The sequence below is a fragment of the Haliotis cracherodii genome, unplaced genomic scaffold (assembly GCF_022045235.1).
Source record: "Haliotis cracherodii isolate W230 unplaced genomic scaffold, xgHalCrac1.p SCAF_42, whole genome shotgun sequence".
In the NCBI taxonomy this organism is placed as follows: Eukaryota; Metazoa; Mollusca; class Gastropoda; order Lepetellida; family Haliotidae; genus Haliotis; species Haliotis cracherodii.
The window spans coordinates 346944-370175 of NW_027266300.1; the positions used below are offsets into that span (position 1 = coordinate 346944).

Here is a 23232-nt window from a genome sequence, read left to right on the forward strand (position 1 = left end):
AATTCTATTTCCCAGAGTTATCGTTCTTAGCGGGCACCTGCCAGAGGGCGTGCCAGATGTTCTCCATGAATGAACTTGCGATGACACAATCTAATCTAGTGGCCTCAACGCTTCAATTCAAAATATGGCCGTGAGTCATTCCGGAGGATGGTAAATACTGTGACGTAACGAATATGCTGTGTGGTTAGTTTCAGGAGTGAGACAGTGGATTACTAATGACTCTCTAAAACCCGAGCAGCGTGGTCAGTATTGTGGAGTGGACAACATGTCGCAAGGCGAGGAGCAGACGACACCCGTACAGGGTTTAACAAGGAAATTATTTCAGTGTGTGGATTTTATTCAGGGCTATTTTGTAGACGCTGCCCTGTTTTGTTTCTTTCTCTCGCGGCACATGTCTCTGCCGTTATTCCAGGAATATGTTCAAGATCAAATCCACAAAAAACATAACCTCAACTTGATAGACATCCAGAAAGGCATGAGTGGGAATGAGACAAGCTCCTGGCACGAGGCTCAGCAGGAAAGTGTGCTCGCAGTGTTAGGACTCCAGATTGCGGAGGGTTTACCGGCCATCATCACCGTCCTCATCCTGGGGGCTGTCAGTGACAGAACAGGCAGACGGAAGATCCTTCTGTGGCTTCCCTCGCTGGGGAGTGTTGCACATTCTCTCATCTATGTTCTGATTCTGTACACCGGATGGAACCTGGATGGCCTGTTTATGGCGTCGGCCCTCAGGGGAATCAGTGGGAGTATGACTGCCTTCTTGGCGGGATCAACTTATTTTGCGATTAACAGTGTTAAACCAAATCAAAGAGCCTCGCGCCTTGCTATCCAGGAGTTTTTGAACGGCGGTGCATATGCTCTTGGTAATATCATGGTTGGATTCTGGGTCAAGTCCAGTGGATTTTTGCAACCATTTTGGTTCACTTTGATCTGTGGAGTGATCGCCTTCTTGATATCCTTCTTCCTGGTACAGGAGTGCCCACTCAGCGAAGCAGACCGACCGGTTCGACACAGAAGGACTGGAAATTGTTGCAAAGATTTGTTTGCACCGATGGCCAAAATATTCAACTGTTGTAAAAACCGAGGCCTGATTAAAGTCTGGATGGCCATTTTAGCTTTCCAGACGTACGCCGCAGTGCATATTGGGCAGGAGAATGTCTTAGTGTTGTATCTTAGTGGACAGCCGTATTTGTATTCCTGGCGTACGGATGTGACGGGGCCTGGGCCGTACGTGAAGATCGGCCTGTTCTTGTCCGTCATCATGGCTGTGGCAGCTGCGGCCGTAGCGCTGAGTCCACCGATAATGAGGAGGTTTCTGACAGAATCAAACATCGCCTTCATTGGATACTTCTCCAAGGCCCTGGGCACCCTCTGGATTGCTGTTGTTCATAATGAAACAATTTTATATTTTGGTAAGTCAAATAAGGTCAAGTCTGTATAGAAATTAACAATTTGCTTTCAACACTCCCTAATTCTGTAAGTTAGAAGAAGTTCTATCATTGGGATCAAATGAAGACTGAACAACTGTTGACCTGTGAAGATCCAGGGTAGAATAGGTCTTCAGCATCCCATGCTTGCCGTTAAAGGCATCTATGCTTGTCGTAAAAGGCATCTATGCTTGTCGTAAAAGGCATCTATGCTTGTCGTAAGAGGCAACTAATAGGATCGAGTGGTCATCCCCATTGCGTGGATCGATGCTCATGATGTCAATCACTGGTCGAGACTCAATTATTTACAGACCACTGTCATATAGCTGGAATATTGCTGAGTGTGGCGATAAACAACAAAGAAACAAACAAAACTGAACAACTGTCAATCATGTATGTATCAAAACATTCATCTACCATCTCTATGGCACAGTTGTGTTAGATACTGGCATCCCCTTGTCGTGTCAGGATCCACTGATGCTGCATCAAGTGTGTTGGGGTCCTGGTGAGCACCATACTTGTAACATGTGTACTCAACACTTTCACCAGTGCTAAAATCTAAAACTTGTGCCTTGTTTGCCTTCCTCCCCTTTTTAAAGGCAAATAAGCAGTTACAATGGTTGCAGCAAGTTTCTTTTAGGTCATTTAAACACCAAGTCATGTCTCTGCCAACTTGAGTATCTTATTATATATCAATTAATCTTACAGTTAATGATTACCCTAATCTCAGACACTATGTCTGCTTCACACTAATGAAGTAATTACATCTTGACCTGAAGCTATGCTGAATACATGCTGAAGCTGGGCAGCAGAGAAGTCTGTGAGCTGACATGTTATATATGCCATGGTAAGACTGTTCCACTCAACTTACCAACGGTGAGGGATGGCTGGGTAGCGTAGTGGTTAAAGGCAGCCTTCGAAATTCACACTGCTACATATTTTGTGCTGAGGACAAGTAAAGATCTCATAACATTGTAAACATTTTGTCCTGGTTCAGGACTAGCTACAAACTCTTGACAGGTGAAAAGTGCAAACTAAGGTTTCCCCTGGTACTCTGGACTGGTCTTTCCACCCACACAACTGCTCCCACCCCTAACCCTGACTAGTCTTACCACCCACACAACTGCCCCCACCCCTAACCCTGACTAGTCTTTCCACCCACACAGCTGCCCCCACCCCTAACCCTGACTAGTCTTACCACCCACACAGCTGCCCCCACCCCTAACCCTGACTAGTCTTACCACCCACACAGCTGCCCCCACCCCTAACCCTGACTAGTCTTACCACCCACACAGCTGCCCCCACCCCTAACCCTGACTAGTCTTACCACCCACACAGCTGCCCCCACCCCTAACCCTGACTAGTCTTACCACCCACACAGCTGCCCCCACCCCTAACCCTGACTAGTCTTACCACCCACACAGCTGCCCCCACCCCTAACCCTGACTAGTCTTACCACCCACACAGCTGCCCCCACCCCTAACCCTGACTAGTCTTACCACCCACACAGCTGCCCCCACCCCTAACCCTGACTAGTCTTACCACCCACACAGCTGCCCCCACCCCTAACCCTGACTAGTCTTACCACCCACACAGCTGCCCCCACCCCTAACCCTGACTAGTCTTACCACCCACACAGCTGCCCCCACCCCTAACCCTGACTAGTCTTTCCACCCACACAACTGCCCCCACCCCTAACCCTGACTAGTCTTACCACCCACACAGCTGCCCCCACCCCTAACCCTGACTAGTCTTACCACCCACACAGCTGCCCCCACCCCTAACCCTGACTAGTCTTACCACCCACACAACTGCCCCCACCCCTAACCCTGGTACTCTGGGGCCCGTTTCACAAAGAGATCGTAGCGCTAAGACGGTCGTAAGTCTATGTTAAAGTATAGGAATTACGGTAGTCGTACCGCTACGATCGCTTTGTGAAACAGGCCCCTGGACTGGTCCATATACCCACACAACTGCCCCCACCCCTAACCCTAACCCTGGTACTCTGGACTGGTCTTAAGACCCAAACAACTGCCCCCACCCCTAACCCTGACTTGTCTTAACACCCACACTACTGCCCCCACCCCTAACCCTACCCTGTCCCTCCCTTGGAATTTCTATGGTTGTTAAAGTGCTCCCTTTTGAATCCCCACAAGGGGACCATGTGTGAAGCCCATTTCCATTGTCCCCGACCATTTCCGATGTCCCCTGCCATTTCCGGTGTCCCCTGCCATTTCCGGGGTGCCCTGCCATTTCCGATGTCCCCGACCATTTCCGGCGTCCCCTGCCATTTCCGATGTCCCCTGCCATTTCCGGGGTGCCCTGCCATTTCCGGTGTCCCCTGCCATTTCCGTTGTCCCCTGCCATTTCCGGTGTGCCCTGCCATTTCCGGTGTCCCCTGCCATTTCCGGTGTGCCCTGCCATTTCCGATGTCCCCTGCCATTTCCGGGGTGCCCTGCCATTTTCCGGTGTCCCCTGCCATTTCCGTTGTCCCCTGCCATTTCCGATGTCCCCGACCATTTCCGGGGTCCCCTGCCATTTCCGGTGTCCCCTGCCATTTCCGGTGTCCCCTGATAGCAGAACTTCCCTGGATTCAGAGGAGGTCACTTGATAAGGCTATAGGCAGGGAGTAAAGCAGGCCTGACAAACACGTTGACCCACTGAACAAATCTGTTGACCCACTGGAAAAGCACAACTAAACTTAACATGATAAAAAATCAGTCAAGACAAATAATTTTGATCCAACTGACTAATGAAAATATGAAATGTAGGTCTCCTTATTTAGCCATGTTTAGTGTACTTTTCAAACAGAATACAACATAATTTGGAAGTACATGGTTAACAGTCTGTGCCAAAATCTTTTGAGGCTACCAGCTTAAACCTGTCAATCAACATCATTCTCAGTAGATCTTAGTGTTACTGTGTCATGTGTATGGGCTGATACAAGACTACAAGATAGTTTACTGCACAGAGGCTTCGAACAAGTGGCTAAAGTCACAGACTGGCTGACACAGTAACACATGATTAACCATGAAAATGTGTAACTTTAGTTGTCTAGCAAGTGTTCAGGGATTATTAAAACACACCTGTGACGTCATTCTATTGTTTGAGCGCTCCATTAGTTTCAGGGAATGGAGAGTTGATTGTGTTCTCCTTCAAGGCTGATCAATACTCTGCATGTTTCATGGCTCTTTAGAATGTTTTGTCAAATTGTAAAAGTAGAGATGTGTTTAAAGTAGGGGAATATCCTCATAACTCTCCACTGCGCCATTATTTTTAAATAATAGAGAGTTACTCGGACATTCCCCTCTACGTAATATTTCTGAGAGGCAGCTCCTGTTGGTGGACAGAGGAGATTTGTCAAACCCACAACAGACTCAAGGGTCTGTGCATATATTGTCAACTTGACTGTCAAGAGATAGACTTTATCAGTGTCACTTGTGGGCTGGTAATCCATCATTTTGGTCAGTGGACAGTTTCCAGTCAAGACCAGGTCAGGTAGATGTATTACGTTCACTGACGGGCATGGAAATACCTCGAGGGCTCCTTCAAGTACAGTCCATCATCATGATGCAAGGTTTCAGTAAACTCTGTGTGTGATATTCGAGTCACTGTTCAGTTAATATTGTTTGTACTCCTGACATTGGGGACCAAGATAATTTCTCAGTTTGGTTACTGTGTTGTAATCAGGGTTGTTTGTTGGTTCACATGTAGTTATCATGGTTAGATGTACACACCTAGCTGTTGGCTGGCAATGTGTAGGGTTAATGTTTACGATCATGCCGCAAGGCAGGGACTGTGGTCAGGAGGAGGACCTGGTCCTTGATACACTGGATAAGTACATGTATTCGGGCAAGCTGACATCACAGATGGATTGTGCATCATATCTATGACTTGTGACTTTAAAAGATATGTACATTCAAAAATGGCATTGTTCTTTGCTTAGTTCTAGAAAAGCAAACTATTACACTACATTTAAGACTACTATTATACTAGAACCTTATCTATTAAGTGTAAATTTACATAAGTTTAGAACAGCTCTTTCTCGATTCCGTTGTGGCTCACATGATCTATTTATTGAAACAGGCAGATATGAAGGTATTGCAAGAGAACACAGACCTTGTAGGATTTGTAAAACTGATTGTACTGAAGATGAATATCACTTTTTATGTGTATGTCCAGTGTATGAAGATTTAAGAGCAAAATATCTAAATAACTATTTCTACCGCAACCCAAACGGTAACAAATTTTGTAAATTAATGACTTGTGATTGTACAGAAACTATTAGAAATCTATCAATGTTCATTTATCACGCCATGAAACTAAGAAAATGTATGAATTTGTAACATGCCCCACACATTGTACTATAGGCCTTTGGCCTCATAAGTACCATGAATAAAGATTGATTGACTTGTGTCTCAGCTCAGGAGTGATGGGGCCTCCGCTGCCTGGGGCATGGCAGTGGTCAGCTTTCACAAATACAGAGTTACCCATGGTTACAGGTTGGGCAATTCTTTCTGCATGGAGAAACAGGTGTTTTTGTTCTTATGGGGACAATGATGTCATTAGTCCAAACCACTGTTGGCAAGTTAGTGTTATGAATGTTAATGATACTATTTGATAATGCTTTAAACTGTCTGATTCTGTGTATATGATGAAGGGCCCTGGGCCCCGTTCCATAAAGCCATCTTAGTGCTAAGGTTATCATATGTCCCATACTTTAACACTGGCTTACGATAGTCGTAACGCTAAGATCGCTTTGTGGAAAGGTGCCCTGGGCCTGTTGAGTATTGATAATGAGACCTGTATAAGAATGCCTGCCTGAACAAATGCATTGCATGAGATTCATACTGCTCGCTCTGTTGTTTGTATAAGACATTAGAGAATCTAAGTGTGATGTTACAGAGTGTGCCATGGTCCACTGGACTATGATGTGGATCGGTGTGTGGTTACTTAAGTCAAGATAGAATCACTCAGTTCATGATACCATGATATGACAGTCAGATGAACTGACATCCTTGTGAGGACTTGATGTGGCCTACAGGTGATATGCATCAATAGATTTTGGTGAAAATCATTCACAAAGTAACAGGAAAAACTGTCATATACAAAAGATCTGGCTCTTCTTATTAACTTTAGAATCTAGAATCGAGATCAGTGTTGATCCGTCATGTTGTCCAGTCTGGGAGACACTGGGACAGGGTATTTCTTCCTGTTGATCTGTCATGTTGTCCAGTCTTGGAGACACTGGGACAGGGTATTTCTTCCTGTTGATCTGTCATGTTGATCAGTCTTAGAGACACTGGGACAGGGTATTTCTTCCTGTTGATCTGTCATGTTGTCCAGTCTTGGAGACACTGGGACAGGGTATTTCTTCCTGTTGATCTGTCATGTTGTCCAGTCTTGGAGACACTGGGACAGGGTATTTCTTCCTGTTGATCTGTCATGTTGATCAGTCTTAGAGACACTGGGACAGGGTATTTATTCCTGTTGATCTGTCATGTTGTCCAGTCTTGGAGACACTGGGACAGGGTATTTCTTCCTGTTGATCTGTCATGTTGTCCAGTCTTGGAGACACTGGGACAGGGTATTTCTTCCTGTTGATCTGTCATGTTGATCAGTCTTAGAGACACTGGGACAGGGTATTTATTCCTGTTGATCTGTCATGTTGTCCAGTCTTGGAGACACTGGGACAGGGTATTTCTTCCTGTTGATCTGTCATGTTGTCCAGTCTTGGAGACACTGGGACAGGGTATTTCTTCCTGTTGATCTGTCATGTTGTCCAGTCTTGGAGACACTGGGACAGGGTATTTCTTCCTGTTGATCTGTCATGTTGATCAGTCTTAGAGTCACTGGGACAGGGTATTTCTTCCTGTTGATCTGTCATGTTGTCCAGTCTTGGAGACACTGGGACAGGGTATTTCTTCCTGTTGATCTGTCATGTTGTCCAGTCTGGGAGACACTGGGACAGGGTATTTCTTCCTGTTGATCTGTCATGTTGTCCAGTCTTGGAGACACTGGGACAGGGTATTTATTCCTGTTGATCTGTCATGTTGATCAGTCTTAGAGACACTGGGACAGGGTATTTCTTCCTGTTGATCTGTCATGTTGTCCAGTCTTGGAGACACAGGGACAGGGTATTTCTTCCTGTTGATCCGTCATGTTGTCCAGTCTTGGAGACACTGGGACAGGGTATTTCTTCCTGTTGATCTGTCATGTTGTCCAGTCTTGGAGACACAGGGACAGGGTATTTCTTCCTGTTGATCTGTCATGTTGTCCAGTCTTGGAGACACTGGGACAGGGTATTTCTTCCTGTTGATCTGTCATGTCCAGTCTTGGAGACACTGGGACAGGGTATTTCTTCCTGTTGATCCGTCATGTTGTCCAGTCTTGGAGACACTGGGACAGGGTATTTCTTCCTGTTGATCTGTCATGTTGTCCAGTCTTGGAGACACAGGGACAGGGTATTTCTTCCTGTTGATCTGTCATGTCCAGTCTTGGAGACACTGGGACAGGGTATTTCTTCCTGTTGATCTGTCATGTTGTCCAGTCTTGGAGACACTGGGACAGGGTATTTCTTCCTGTTGATCCGTCATGTTGTCCAGTCTGGGAGACACTGGGACAGGGTATTTCTTCCTGTTGATCTGTCATGTTGTCCAGTCTTGGAGACACTGGGACAGGGTATTTCTTCCTGTTGATCTGTCATGTTGTCCAGTCTTGGAGACACTGGGACAGGGTATTTCTTCCTGTTGATCTGTCATGTTGATCAGTCTTGGAGACACTGGGACAGGGTATTTCTTCCTGTTGATCCGTCATGTTGTCCAGTCTGGGAGACACTGGGACAGGGTATTTCATCCTGTTGATCCGTCATGTTGTCCAATTTTGGAGGCACTGGCCTACTTATTGTCTTCAAACAATCTACAATATTTGAATGGTTATTTCAGTTTTTTAATTGTTTTTTTATTAATCTTCTATAGCTTCTTAATATTAAAATTCATAACAATGAATGTGGTTTGCAAGCCTCATATATGAGAGGAAATGTTTCATCAATCTTTTTCAACATTTAATGCCTCATGTGACTATTTTAGTCTGAACTGGTATTTACGTCAAGAATTAACTGAAACAGGTTCTGCAGGCCTCAGAAGCAGCTTAGCATTACTGAAATGCTCCCTGTTGAACAATTTCCATCCTGCTTGTTTGATTAAGCTGTAACCGTTGAAGGAAAATAACAAAGCATATTTACACCATAGGTGGCCATGTTGAATGTCCATGCTATATTCCAGTTTGAGTATTTCCCTTTATAAAGCGTACCATGCTTGCCTTGCCACGCACGTTTGCCGGCTGCGCAGGGGAGCCTGCCCTGTACGCCACGGAATCGGAATTGTCGGCTCACCGCTCAGGTGGCAGTTGGAAAGTTGCAGGACCAGAACATATATGTACTGTATCAGTTGGACGTGTTAACTATTGATCTTTGATATTTGGTAAAAAAAAGTATTTTGTGTATGTTCCAGAATTTAAATAGGATGTCACGATCGTGATGATGCAGAAATGATCTCGCCCAGAGAAAAGTGCCGTATTTGTTGTAATATAGGGTGATGCTGTCTTATATCAAGGATGGATTAATGGATAAACATAAGAAATATTACTGATGAGACGTGGTCATCCATCAAGGCAAAACTTGGCCACTTCAAGCATGTGCCATTGTTTCAAGTCTTTGTGTCTGCAGATGAACATCGGTTTACATTTACAGCTTTAGGGAGTTGATATATTATAGTGGAGATAATGCAGGGTTTGCCTGGCCTTTTAAAACTTGGGTCAACATGGCCCCCAAGCTGTGTCACAGGGAGTCATAGGTCTTTGTATGGGTCACTCTTACAACATATTTATTGATGTCCTTCTTTTATAATAAATTACCGATGATTGTGGACTCGGACCTGGTTTGCCCCTGTTATATTTCTAGGTTTGTCAGCTCCATACCCATGGGTTTTACCAAAGTAGTAAACATTTGAGACCTGCATCACTTCTGGTTTTCCTTCTACATTAAGCTGACACGCCGTGATAAAACTGTAAGACTGTTAAAACGGCATACCAACTCACTCACACCACAAATTATTTTTTTAATCTAAAACATATTCTCTTCTCCCCCTAATCCTGCAGCTTCTATATAATATCATAACCCTTCACATGTGACTCGCCACACTCAGTACACAGTTCAGTACACAATAAATTATGTTGTTATTGATTGAACCACAAATCATGATCTGAAACAAAAATAAATTCAATTGACTTGCAAACATCAACACAATATCAGGGGTTGGCTTGTTGTCTCGCACTTTGAGGTATTATGATTACGATTTGCTGTTTATTGGAATCCACGACGTTTCGGTTTAACATCAAAACTTGAAATGTGGTGACGTATATTTTCTTGATTGGCTTGATGTGGGAGTTCCCTGTGATGAGTTCCAAGTGATGTAGCAAACACAAGCACCCCTGTAGGCAAGTAATCCAACGTAGTTCTGATTGGCTGCCACTGATAGCTTGGTTAGAAGGCTGTTTGTATATAGACGTTGGCTTTTCCACATTTAAACAAAGCTGATATTGGTAGTAATATCGTCACATAATTTGTCAGTTTAATTTTAATGTTCTGACAATGTAGTGCAATTAAATTATTGATTTGGCAGACTGAACGATCTGCATTACAACTGAGGCAATGGGGAAATGATGTTGCAGGTAACTTGAATGTGGCAGGTAACTTGAATGTGGCAGGTAACTTGAATGTGGCAGGTAACTTGAATGTGCCCCAAGTTGCTTCTGCTGCTGGTGACAGCAGTCAGTTGGGGGAATTAGGCTTTTGTTTCCGTGTCTGACACATACATATTGCAGAGAGTTTAATGATTAAACTTTGCCGAGGTGATAGCTTGTGCTTAATGTGCCCCAGGCATGGAAGCAATGGGCAGGGATGTTTGCCAGAATCAATTAATTTAAATCAGGTGACCATTGATCAGGGAGCAGAAGGACAAGACAGTGAACCTGATGTCGTGGACACACATCTCTCAGTTTCCCTTCACTCAAGTCAAGCTGCAGTGTTCCTGCAACCTTTTGAAACTGCCAGTCCTGGTGGACTGGCAACTCTAAAAATTGTCAAGTCCCCCTAATTTTTGTCAAATAACAAAATGTATGAAAAGTACCTGGTTTTAATTCTTTCAACATCATGTTCAATGCAATACATCATCTCTGAAGAAACTTAGTTAGATCTACATGTCATTCACACAAACTTCAGTCACAATTTTCTCTGTTTTTGGTGAATATTTCGAGACTAAGTCGCTTTACTACGAAACAAAGCGAAATGTTAGTCAAGGGGAAGCCATGATGGTAACCATGGTAACAGACAAGCTGAATTCATTCAAAAAAAATACTTACAGGTATGTTCCTGATGTTTTCTTGAACAAAAAAGATTTATAAGGTATTGTCCGGTCCACAGGGACTGACAGTCACCATGGTCACATGAATTACTTGTCCAAGCCTAATACTACCGCTAAAAGACTGGTAATTACCAGTAAACGGGAACACGACTGCTTCACTGCATTTTCTTGTCATGTTAAAAGATTTTTTCCTTATTTTCCAGCCATTCTGCTGTTGGCGTTTGAACTTCTACCATTCCCAATGATGAGGTCCATCGTGTCAAGAGGAATTTCCCCATCGGAACAAGGTGAGAGTCTCCCCTACATGAACAGACAGTAAAATACTTATATAATGAACACACTTGCAACGAACTGATGGATACAACAAACTTAATTTTTGGTGCCGGCCATTTGTGATGAAATAAAGTTTAGATAAGCAAAACAGACTTCTTTCTTAATTGTCATCCCCCCGACTCACCTGTCTGTCACACCCGTCAGCTGGGCAGGTGACTGGGGTCAAGTCATCCCCCCGACTCACCTTTCTGTCACAGCTGGGCAGGTCACAGGGGTCAAGTCATCTCCCCGACTCACCTGTCTGTCACACCTGTCAGCTGGGCAGGTCACTGGGGTCAAGTCATCCCCCCGACTCACCTGTCTGTGACACCTGTCAGCTGGCCAGATCACAGGGGTCAAGTCATCCCACCGGCTCACCTGTCTGTCACACCTGTCGTCTGGGCAGATCACTGGGGTCAAGTCATCCCCCCGACTCACCTGTCTGTGACACCTGTCAGCTGGGCAGATCACTGGGGTCAAGTCATCCCCCCGACTCACCTGTCTGTCACACCTGTCAGCTGGGCAGATCACTGGGGTCAAGTCATCCCACCGGCTCACCTGTCTGTGACACCTGTCGTCTGGGCAGATCACTGGGGTCAAGTCATCCCCCCGACTCACCTGTCTGTCACACCTGTCGTCTGGGCAGATCACTGGGGTCAAGTCATCCCCCCGGCTCACCTGTCTGTGACACCTGTCAGCTGAGCAGATCACTGGGGTCAAGTCATCCCCCGACTCACCTGTCTGTTACAGTCTGTTCATCAATAGTCGACTGACCACCTCCATGGTCAAGTGAGAGAGGAAGGTCTGGGGTTTCATCCCCGGCCGGGTCGTACCAAAAGACATTAAAAGATGGTACTTGATGTTACCCTGCCTGGCTCGGCATTAAGGGGATAAAACAAGGACTGTTCGGTTGGAGTATACTGTGTATGAGTGGGGTATTCATGTTAAACACACACATGCATGCATATCGCTGTATAAGTGCGATAATCTTGGACACAAAGTTAAACCCCATTTCAACTCACCTCAATAGTCGACTCTCAGCACAAAATGACATTTGACTTGACTGTGTGTTGCCTGCTAGATAATCTGTGACAGCTGTAACAGGAAGTTAGCAGTTGTGCAACATGTGCCGTCACGCCTCAAGGCAGGACTGCACTTCCCACTCTACAATGACTATCTGCTCTGCCCGCCCCTCCCTCCCTGGCTTACAGTGGGGGCATGATGACATTGTCACACATGACTGCACTTCCCTCTCTACAATGACTATCTGCTCTGCCCGCCCCTCCCTCCCCAGCTTACAGTGGGGGCATGATGACATTGTCACACATGACTGCACTTCCCTCTCTACAATGACTATCTGCTCTGCCCGCCCCTCCCTCCCCAGCTTACAGTGGGGGCATGATGACATTGTCACACAGGTCCTCTGATTCAGGACAGCGGGACAACGTGACAACGTGAGGCAGGTACAGGACAAGAATGGGATTGCTTCGTCATGGGCCCCTCCTTGACACAGACTTGTTATTGTCAATCATGTCAATTGTCGAGGACAGAAAGCAACTGTTTTTGTTGTTTCTTAAATGTCCACAAAGCAATCTATGCATAAATGTGTCACAACTCACCAGTGGCGGAAAATATGTTGATTAGTTTGGGGACTTTCTTGCACATTTGGGGGCACGTGTGGCCCAGTCGTCTAAGGCGCCGCGATTTGCTGTGCAGAGTTGCGTCCCCTGGACACGCCAGAAACCTATGATTGTGGGTTCGAATCCCGGTTCACCCCAATTATGTTTCTAGGTTTGTCAGCATCATACCCGTGCTCGTGGGTTTCACCGAAGTGGCAAACGTCTGAGACCTGCATCACTTCGGGCTTTCCTCCCACATTAAGCTGACACGCCGTGATATAACTGGAATACTGTTAAAAGCGGCGTTAAAACCCTTTTCACTCACTCACTCACCCACTCTTGCACATTTGCTCGATGTTACTTCTCCGATATTTATCGAAAATTGATCGATACTTAGTTAGAGATTATCAATCTCTGTGATCTATATCGATAGCCAGCACTACTGTTTAGTGTTTAGGGAGCGGGTATAGGTGGGATTCATGACAATAGTCATTTCCTGTTGTCTTGCGATGTCATGCACAGCGAGAGTTTCACAGAAACCCAACATTACAGCGTGTCTCTGACACACTATGGACTGTATAATAATTAATGCAGGGAAATGTAAGTAGAAGTTCATCATGCTTAGTCAATATATCTTAAACAGCAGCTGATTGGTGATTAAAACAAAGGGCCTCTTTCACAGTGCCAGGTTTTCACACAACAACAGCTTCCCGGAGAGCGAGATGCAACCAGATGCAGAAGTTTAAGCTACTGTTCATTTAGTTTTAGAGGATTTACAGGGATTGGTATGAAACAGGTTTTCAAGTTAAAATACAAGTGGGTAAAAACAATGTGAATACCTAAAAATTGTGGCTTTCCAATCAAAATCAAACCCCTGCGTAAAACACCCAATAACCAAAAGATTATCATGAGTTTAGCACATTGCTCCAACTTTAGGGTATAACTCCAATACAGCTTAAAACAGAATTCAGCCAACTCCCTTTTCATGCTCACTCATTTGGTCCGTTTATTCTTCATGATTTTATTTCTTGTTATTACCATGATTACAGGTTAACATTTGCTCTTGTTGCAGGGTCGCTGTTTGCTGTGATGCATTGTGGGGAGAGTATAATTTACTTCCTGGCTCCCTTCACCTTCACGGCAATCTACGCTTCTTCGCTGCACTACTTTGGTGGCTTCGTCTTCATCGTGTCTATCATCCTGCTGTGTCTGCCGACAGGATTCACAATGTAAGTACATCATCCTGCTGTGTCTGCCGACAGGATTCACGATGTAAGTACATCATCTTGGTGTGTCTGCCAACGGGGTTCACAATGTAAGTACATCATCTTGGTGTGTCCGCCGACAGGATTCACAATGTAAGTACATCATCTTGGTGTGTCCGCCGACAGGATTCACGATGTAAGTACATCATCTTGGTGTGTCTGCCAACGGGGTTCACAGTGTAAGTACATCATCTTGGTGTGTCTGCCAACGGGGTTCCCAGTGTAAGTACATCATCTTGGTGTGTCTGCCAACGGGGTTCTCAGTGTAAGTACATCATCTTACTGTGTCTGCCAACGGGGTTCACGATGTAAGTACATCATCTTGGTGTGTCTGCTGACGGGGTTCACAATGTAAGTACATCATCTTCCTGTGTCCGCTGACGGGGTTCACAGTGTAAGTACATCATCTTAATGTGTCTGCCGACGGGGTTCACAATGTAAGTACATCATCTTGGTGTGTCTGCTGACGGGGTTCACAGTGTAAGTACATCATCTTACTGTGTCTGCTGACGGGGTTCACAGTGTAAGTACATCATCTTGGTGTGTCTGCCGACGGGATTCACAATGTAAGTACATCATCTTGGTGTGTCTGCCGACGGGGTTCACAGTGTAAGTACATCATCTTACTGTGTCTGCTGACGGGGTTCACAGTGTAAGTACATCATCTTGGTGTGTCTGCCGACGGGATTCACAATGTAAGTACATCATCTTGGTGTGTCTGCCGACGGGGTTCACAGTGTAAGTACATCATCTTGGTGTGTCTGCCGATGGGGTTCACGATGTAAGTACATCATCTTGGTGTGTCCGCTGACGGGGTTCACTATGTAAATACATCATCTTGGTGTGTCTGCCGACGGGGTTCACAGTGTAAGTACATCATCTTGGTGTGTCCGCTGACGGGGTTCACAATGTAAATACATCATCTTGGTGTGTCCGCCGACGGGGTTCACAGTGTAAGTACATCATCTTGGTGTGTCCGCTGTTGGGGTTCACAATGTAAGTACATCATCTTACTGTGTCTGCCGACGGGGTTCACAGTGTAAGTACATCATCTTGGTGTGTCTGCCAACGGGGTTCACGATGTAAGTACATCATCTTGGTGTGTCTGCTGTTGGGGTTCACAACGTAAGTATATCATCTTGGTGTGTCTGCCGACGGGGTTCACAATGTAAGTACATCATCTTGGTGTGTCTGCTGTTGGGGTTCACAACGTAAGTATATCATCTTGGTGTGTCTGCCGACGGGGTTCACAGTGTAAGTACATCATCTTGGTGTGTCTGCCGACAGGATTCACGATGTAAGTTTATCATCTTGGTGTGTCTGCCGACAGGATTCACGATGTAAGTTTATCATCTTGGTGTGTCTGCCGACAGGATTCATGATGTAAGTTTATCATCCTGCTGTGTCTGCCGATGGAGTTAACGATATAAGTACATCATCTTCCTGTGTCTGCCGATGGGGTTCACAATGTAAGTACATCATCTTGGTGTGTCTGCCGACGGGGTTCACAGTGTAAGTACATCATCTTGGTGTGTCTGCCGACGGGGTTCACAGTGTAAGTACATCATCTTGGTGTGTCTGCCGACGGGGTTCACAGTGTAAGTACATCATCTTGGTGTGTCTGCCGAAGGGGTTCACAGTGTAAGTACATCACTCTGTGGCAGGTAGTTCACACCAGGGGGACACGGGTGGCCCAGCAGTTCACTGTGCAGAGTTGCATCCCTTGGGCATGCCAGGAACCTATGATCACTGGTTGTAATTGTACCAGTTTGCCATGATTATGTCTGTATGTTTGTTAACACCATAAACATGCTCATCTGATTGACATATTTTCCAGTGTTAAGCTCACTCACTCGCTCATTCACAGCATGGGAACAGTTTTGCAGACGTTTCGGCTTGTTATCTTTGTTTATGCAGGTTTCCAATGTTTCAAAACAGTAGTGAGTTAGCGGGGAACTTCTGTGGTATCTTGTTTTACAAATCACCTTGCTCCAGTGTGTTGGCATACAAAATGTGAAGTTGTTTCGTTATTTCCTAACTGAGCCGATGCTGTGAGATATATTAGCAACTCACTACTTGTTGATGACTTGTTGAGGATGTATTTGTGTGTTTATAGAGCCCTTCGTTATCTGGAGAGCAGGGAGCCCCAGGGATACGAGCCCATGGATGGAGCCGATCTGCAGCCGGAGGAGGAAGGACCATCTGCAGCACCCAGCGAATCGGAGACCGACAGACTGGCACAGGAGCCAATCAGCTTCATTCAGCTTAGTCAGGATGCATGATCCAACCACTGCACCCGAGTGTCCCATCGATAGTCATGGAATTTGCACCTTTACCCAGTGATTGCCAACAGAGGAGAGCTAGTCACCCAGATAGTGTATGTTGGACATCAGGAACCAAGGTTCAGTGTACCTATAATCAGAAACCCGAGCTTGTCTCGGCTGACGTTATCAGGGGAAGATCAGCTGTAGTTTACACTGCATCGTATTTCTGTTGCTCAAAAGTGATAGTTGAAGTTGCCTGTTCTAGTGTCAACTCATTTGGAAGATGTTTTCTGCATATTTATCCACAGTGCTTGTGTTAGTTCCACTGTTATATATCTTGTTTAAGAACAATCACAAGAGCTTTGTAGTGTGATCTGTGGCTACATCGGTTACTTGGCTCAGACTCGGAGAAGTACAAAAGCAAGAAGCAGCTGCTCAGTAGGAGGCTGTGTGGATCTTACGTTGAGAATTGTGCATGACGTTTAATTGTGTGTGACAGGTGCTTGGTGTGTTCACACATCTGCATTGTTGCTGTTGTTACTATGTTGCATGTCATGTGTGTCTTCAGGATATGATGTGTGTTACTCTCCAGCCATAGTGTGTGTAGTGCATGTCTTCAGGTTATAGTATAAGTTATAGCAGTATCACGGGGGATATATGTGGTTTCGTGCGTCCCGCCTTAGGTTTTATGCCATGAGCAGGAGGCTAGTGGTATAAATCCAAACACAGGACGCATGAAACCACATGTACCCTTTGTGAAACTGCTACAACAAATTTATCTTTCTGACATCTTTTAATATGACATTGTAAAAGAATTAAGACAAATTCAAAACTGATAGAAAACAGCTGTTTGTATGAGCTGTTAACTTGTGCTATGTTACATGACTTTCATTGACTCGGAAAAAGCCTGCGACTTTTTGCTTCAAAGCTGGATATATGAGATTTATTCTGCCTCTCAGAAATCTGTCTTGTTCATGGCGGGGTATAAGGGATTTTTTCTCTCGCTGAGCAATTTATTTCCCTCCAAAGTGGGATACATAGTATTTTATCAAGATCACTTTGAACAATCAGATCTCATCAGATCAGATCAGATCAGATCAGATCATGTGTGTTATTATCCAAACTTAGTATGTGTATGTAATGTTTGTCTTCAGGATATCTTGAGGATGTAATATTATCCAGATATAGTGTGTTTAATGTGTGTCTTCAGGATTTAATGTGTGCTGTTGTCCAGATGTCGTGTGTGTAATATGTGTTACAGGGATATTGTGTGTGGGATTGGACAGTCGAGATTATTCTGTGCTCATATTGTTGCACCACCCACTGAAACTTAAGAAATTATTGTGAAACAAAACAGTAGGCTGTGTTGACATGATTGATGAGCATGATGAATATGTTGTTTTCTTCACTGTCCACCATCCTTGATTTCTTCAACCATATGCCGTATTTCCACAGGTCTGTCTATCCAGGAAAACATAATGTCCGGGATACACCGCTTCCCATCTCACTTTGGATGGAAAGTTAATTTGTTGTGGCCTTATATAACAGATGAATTAAAATCAAATGAAGTCAGCATTATACACGATGCCACACAGGCCATGTATGGGGCCAACGCAGGGGGTAAAGTCTGTGTAGTACAGGTGAGACGTCTATAAGCCAGTCTGTGTAGTGCAGGTGAGACTTATATAAGCCAGTCTGTGTAGTGCAGGTGAGACTTATATAAGCCAGTCTGTGTAGTACAGGTGAGACGTCTATAAGCCAGTCTGTGTAGTACAGGTGAGACTTATATAAGCCAGTCTGTGTAGTACAGGTGAGACTTATATAAGCCAGTCTGTGTAGTGCAGGTGAGACGTCTATAAGCCAGTCTGTGTAGTACAGGTGAGACTTATATAAGCCAGTCTGTGTAGTACAGGTGAGACGTCTATAAGCCAGTCTGTGTAGTGCAGGTGAGACTTATATAAGCCAGTCTGTGTAGTACAGGTGAGACTTATATAAGCCAGTCTGTGTAGTGCAGGTGAGACTTATATAAGCCAGTCTGTGTAGTGCAGGTGAGACTTATATAAGCCAGTCTGTGTAGTACAGGTGAGACTTATATAAGCCAGTCTGTGTAGTACAGGTGAGACTTATATAAGCCAGTCTGTGTAGTACAGGTGAGACTTATATAAGCCAGTCTGTGTAGTACAGGTGAGACTTATATAAGCCAGTCTGTGTAGTACAGGTGAGACGTCTATAAGCCAGTCTGTGTAGTACAGGTGAGACTTATATAAGCCAGTCTGTGTAGTACAGGTGAGACGTCTATAAGCCAGTCTGTGTAGTGCAGGTGAGACTTATATAAGCCAGTCTGTGTAGTACAGGTGAGACTTATATAAGCCAGTCTGTGTAGTGCAGGTGAGACTTATATAAGCCAGTCTGTGTAGTACAGGTGAGACTTATATAAGCCAGTCTGTGTAGTACAGGTGAGACTTATATAAGCCAGTCTGTGTAGTGCAGGTGAGACTTATATAAGCCAGTCTGTGTAGTACAGGTGAGACTTATATAAGCCAGTCTGTGTAGTGCAGGTGAGACGTCTATAAGCCAGTCTGTGTAGTACAGGTGAGACTTATATAAGCCAGTATGTGTAGTGCAGGTGAGACTTATATAAGCCAGGAAGAATTGAAACTTTTCTTTCCTCTTTTGGCTTGCAGTTGAAACCATACATGACATCTGATGTCGTTGACCTTCCATTTGCAAAGTGCATATTTCATTTCAGTTAGTATGTGTTGTCTACAGAGAGAGATATTTTTACAGCATGTTCTATGTGTGTTAGGAATTTGTTATTTCCTTGTCTGCTGTTTTCCTTCAACTTCAACGAAAGATGATCCTGTAGCCATGGTAGCTTGAATGTGTTACATGAACCAGAATGCATACAGTACATGTCTGTATCCAGGGACGTGTCCTCGCACAGGTGATGCAAGGTTTGGTGGTTAATTTAAAAAAAATATTTATATTCCACCTGGCCCGTTTGTAAACTCTAAAAGTTAATCCATGGAAACAACATAAAATTACGTTTATCTGTAAGCATAGTAATAATGATGATTTCAGAGTTTATTTGTTTTTTTGTTTAACGCTGCACCGAGCAATATTCAAGCTATATGACAGCGGTCTGTAAATAATCAAGAATGGAGCATACAATCCAGTGATTGACATTCAGAACATCGATCTATGCAACTGGGATACTGTGAAAACCATCCACCAAGTCAGCGAATGTGACCACCATATCCCATTGGTTGTCAGGCTATTCCAGTTGATCTACAGGAACATCGACTACATGGTAGCGTATTTGTTTTTTATTTTTTTAAAAACACATCTTCACTAAAATCAAGATAAAGAGACCAAAGTGATATATTTTGAACTAAGAAAATTTGGAAATCTGTTTTTTTTCAGTAGCTTAGAATTTTTGTAGATAAGATATATTTTCCATGACGGTGGAAATAGATTGGTGAGGATTTGAGGATTTATATATGACTGAATGCTATGATGGAGTTGGATGTGTGTGCTGTGAATGTCACAATTACTGCAGGAATGTTTGATATTTGTACCCTGTTAGTCCAATATTTGCCATAATCTATACTCACAAAACAGCCAAATGTTACTAGTTAATTTTGTGTACATAATTATCCTTGTGTTGTCGACACTTACAGCAGGTCGGGCCTGATAGCCAGGAGGTACTTGACTTGTGACCTCGTAGCACGCAGTATGATAAATACCCTGTCCCCATCCAGGCCACATGCATTGGCTACTTGCACAACACCAGCTTCGTATGTTTGCCTCGAGTCACTTCTCGTACATGTGGAGGTTACAGCATCAGTCATTCTCTGACGAAGCACCAGTAATTGCCTGGTATGCATGTCAACTGTGTAAAAAACCTGTTTGTTTGGGGGCAGTCGTCCTAAGGTGCCACGATTCACTGTGCAGAGTTGCATCCCTTGGGCACACAGAAACCTATGATTGTGGGTTGGAATCCCGGTTCGCCTCGATTATGTTTCTAGGTTTGTCAGCACCATACCGTGCTCGTGGGTTTCACCGAACTGGTAAACGTCTGAGACCTGCATCACTTCGGGCTTTCCTCCCACATTAAGCTGACACGCCACGATTTAACTAATACTGTTAAAAGCGGCGTTCAATCCAACAACTCACTCACTCTTTCGGATGGGTCCTGTTTTCATATGGTTTTGGTCAAGACCTACCTTGATCATTCAGTACCTGGAAGTGGACAGTGTGATGAGATGGATTCAGGGGCAGACTCCCTCGTTCCAGGTGCCGGTCGTGGGGCATCAGTGTGTGTTCTAACCACTGACATTGATGAGGAATTGTAGCAACAAATATTTGAAGTACTATTTACTTCCCTACCATTCCACAGTTGTGAGTTTGTCTTTTACAAGGTGTTGCTGTTACAGATTTGTTTGTTTCCTACCTTATTATATATATATTATCTTGTTATGCATTCGGGTTGTTGAATATGCATGATCTCAGACCCTTGGTTTTCTCCAGAAATCTGTTAGATGGTAGTGTACTCTTTGATCGTTTTTGTATGTCCCAAACTAAAACGTTTTGATTTTCATGACTCCATGCTCCTGACCACACTCGGTGTACACATATATAGGAGTCAGAGTGCATGGGCAGGTGACCAGTTGCACAAAGTAATGGATACTCTAAAGACACGTTTTTCAAGGCCTAAGAAATAACTGTTAGTTACAAAACTAATTTGTGTAAGTTTGAACATAAATTTGTAAATGCATTTGCTTGGCATTAATAGATTATTGTCATTTTGTATAGCTTTCAAGTTTGGAAATAATTGAATCAAGCTACTCAACTGTTAACTTTTGATGAACTTGGTGTGTTTTTTCACTTTGATATGTGTTGACAAGACTCCTTCGAATAATTTCTGTGATAATACTATATTGCCCATGTATCATGTCTGGTGTCACTTCGACATGAAACTATGGACAGCAATGTTGTTTATCATTTGTAACTAACACCAGGGCTGTTTCTTGCCCCTGCTTCAACTGAACAATGATGTTATCATATTCATCCAAGGTCTAACTGCCAATAAAAAATGTGAGTGCATTTATTTCAAATATCCAGGCATCCAGTGTGTTTGGGATCCTATGGAGGTGGAGTCTTGGCTCAAGTTATCGATGTAACACCAATGCAACAGGAGGCACCTTGGAATAGTTTGAATGGTAATCAGGAATCTCTCGGACTTCCAATGGGTTGGTGGGGTAGCCAAATGGGCAAAGTGTTGACTCGTAATGTGGTAGAGCTGGGTTCAAATCCCTACATGGGTACAATGTGTGAAGCCCATTTCTGGTTTTCCCGCCATGATATTACTGGTGTAGAACCCATCTCACTCACTCACTCTTCATGATGCAAATGAAGCGTTTCATCAAATATAATCAAATACTTTGAAGTAGGAGATACATCCTGTCCTGTCATCCTGTCACCCCCTCCCTCCCCGACACGGACTCATGGATGCATTTTACTGTGAAATCAAAACAATTCTGGGGCATTGTCAGCTTGGCATCTCAAATAGGGAATATGTAATATTGTAAAATTCTCTTTTTATTTGGTGCATTTTATTCCAGTTGAAGAACAGCATAATTCCATGTTTTGTAAATCTCCTGTTTGCAACTAATATAGTATTTATTTATTGCCGCACCTAATTAACTTGTATAGCTGTGATAGTTGTTTTTGAATATGCTGTGTTTTATTGTCAGTGCTTTGAAATAATAATGGACTGCTCTCACAAAAGATGTAGTTGTAATTGTGAGGTCGTTTTTATAACACTTTGGATGCAATTTCAGACATTGTGTTGGATTGAATTGGCTATCACAACGCTTGAATGGCCATACAGGCTTATTGCTATATGAAGTTTGAATGTCCATTGCTATTTTGTGTTTATGTGTTATTGTTATTTGTTTTGTTTGCAAGTAGTTCAAATTAATGCTAATTATGCAGGTGGAAGTCAATTAGCACTATTTCATAATCAGTACACTTTTATACGATTTATGCTTTTTATATAAAAAATAATATTTGAATAACTTTTTGTAACACATTTTATTAAACTTTATGGACATCTACCAAAATGGAGCTTGAAAATAACAGTGACACGTACTTAACATTGTCAGTCAGTTGAATTTACATGCTTCCTGAATTATGTACGCTTCAGGGTTACGTCTTCATACTCTCCAAGCCGTTCCTCCTCATGGATGTATTTATGTCATCAGTAAAATATTAAAATAACCATGTATGTAGGGGTTTCAAGCATGAAGTTCTAAGGCTCTGGTTTAATTATATTGTATGTGTGCATCTTTGATATTCTACTCATGTTACTGTTTTTAACAAGTGGTCATGTTATTCCAGGCCTTGTCCACCACTAGCCAGACTTAGATTAAAAGTGTATTCAAGTTAGGAGAAACACATAAATGCTGTTAGGTTCTGTTATAAAGGTTTTTGTCACACTGCCACACAGCGGACCGACCACGTGGCCGTAGGGTCAGGTGCCACTGTACTGCAGTGAGGGCGTGGCAGACAACGACTGGTCATGTGACTCACGTGGAGGGGAGAGCTACAGGTGCACTAGTCCATATGATTGTGAATAAAGTCGATGCTGTTGCAACTACACTGTTGTAATGTGTTTTGTTAGCTAAAAAGGATGTTGGTGGGAGCCAGCATGGCTGCATATTGGTCAAACAAGTGAGACCTACTTCACTCACTGACTCATGTTTTTCCAGAAACAAGCGGGAACTAAGCCCCTTGGTCGCACACTTCATATTGGTTAGAAACTTACAACACCTAATTCACTCCCAACCAAAAAAACAAGCTGGACTCCCATATATGGACAGACGCGAGGGCCGGTATGAACGGTGGTGGTACAACTAAAC

At 43.9% G+C, this 23232-nt stretch overlaps 1 protein-coding gene and 1 long non-coding RNA gene across 5 annotated transcripts; one reads left to right on the top strand and one right to left on the bottom strand.

The window, feature by feature from the left end:
* Positions 1-57: 57 nt before the first annotated feature.
* LOC139441614 (proton-coupled folate transporter-like) lies at positions 58-22951 on the top strand. Of its 4 annotated transcripts, none has more exons than XM_071222425.1 (6): positions 58-1412; positions 11053-11136; positions 13853-14009; positions 16162-18255; positions 18290-18629; positions 18834-22951. In XM_071222425.1, the coding sequence occupies exons 1-4, from the start codon at positions 266-268 to the stop codon at positions 16325-16327; spliced, it is 1554 nt and encodes a 517-aa protein (XP_071078526.1). In that variant the 5' UTR covers positions 58-265; the 3' UTR covers positions 16328-18255; positions 18290-18629; positions 18834-22951. The 4 variants fall into 4 exon arrangements, with proteins under 4 accessions (XP_071078526.1, XP_071078527.1, XP_071078525.1 ...); XM_071222426.1 differs by having other exon boundaries at positions 18528-18629; XM_071222424.1 differs by having other exon boundaries at positions 16162-18765; positions 18868-22951.
* Positions 11052-12240, bottom strand: LOC139441615 (uncharacterized). The gene is made up of 2 exons (XR_011651636.1): positions 12184-12240; positions 11052-11149 (listed from the first exon to the last, which is right to left on the bottom strand). It is a non-coding gene; the product is annotated as an uncharacterized lncRNA (long non-coding RNA).
* Positions 22952-23232: the final 281 nt, after the last annotated feature.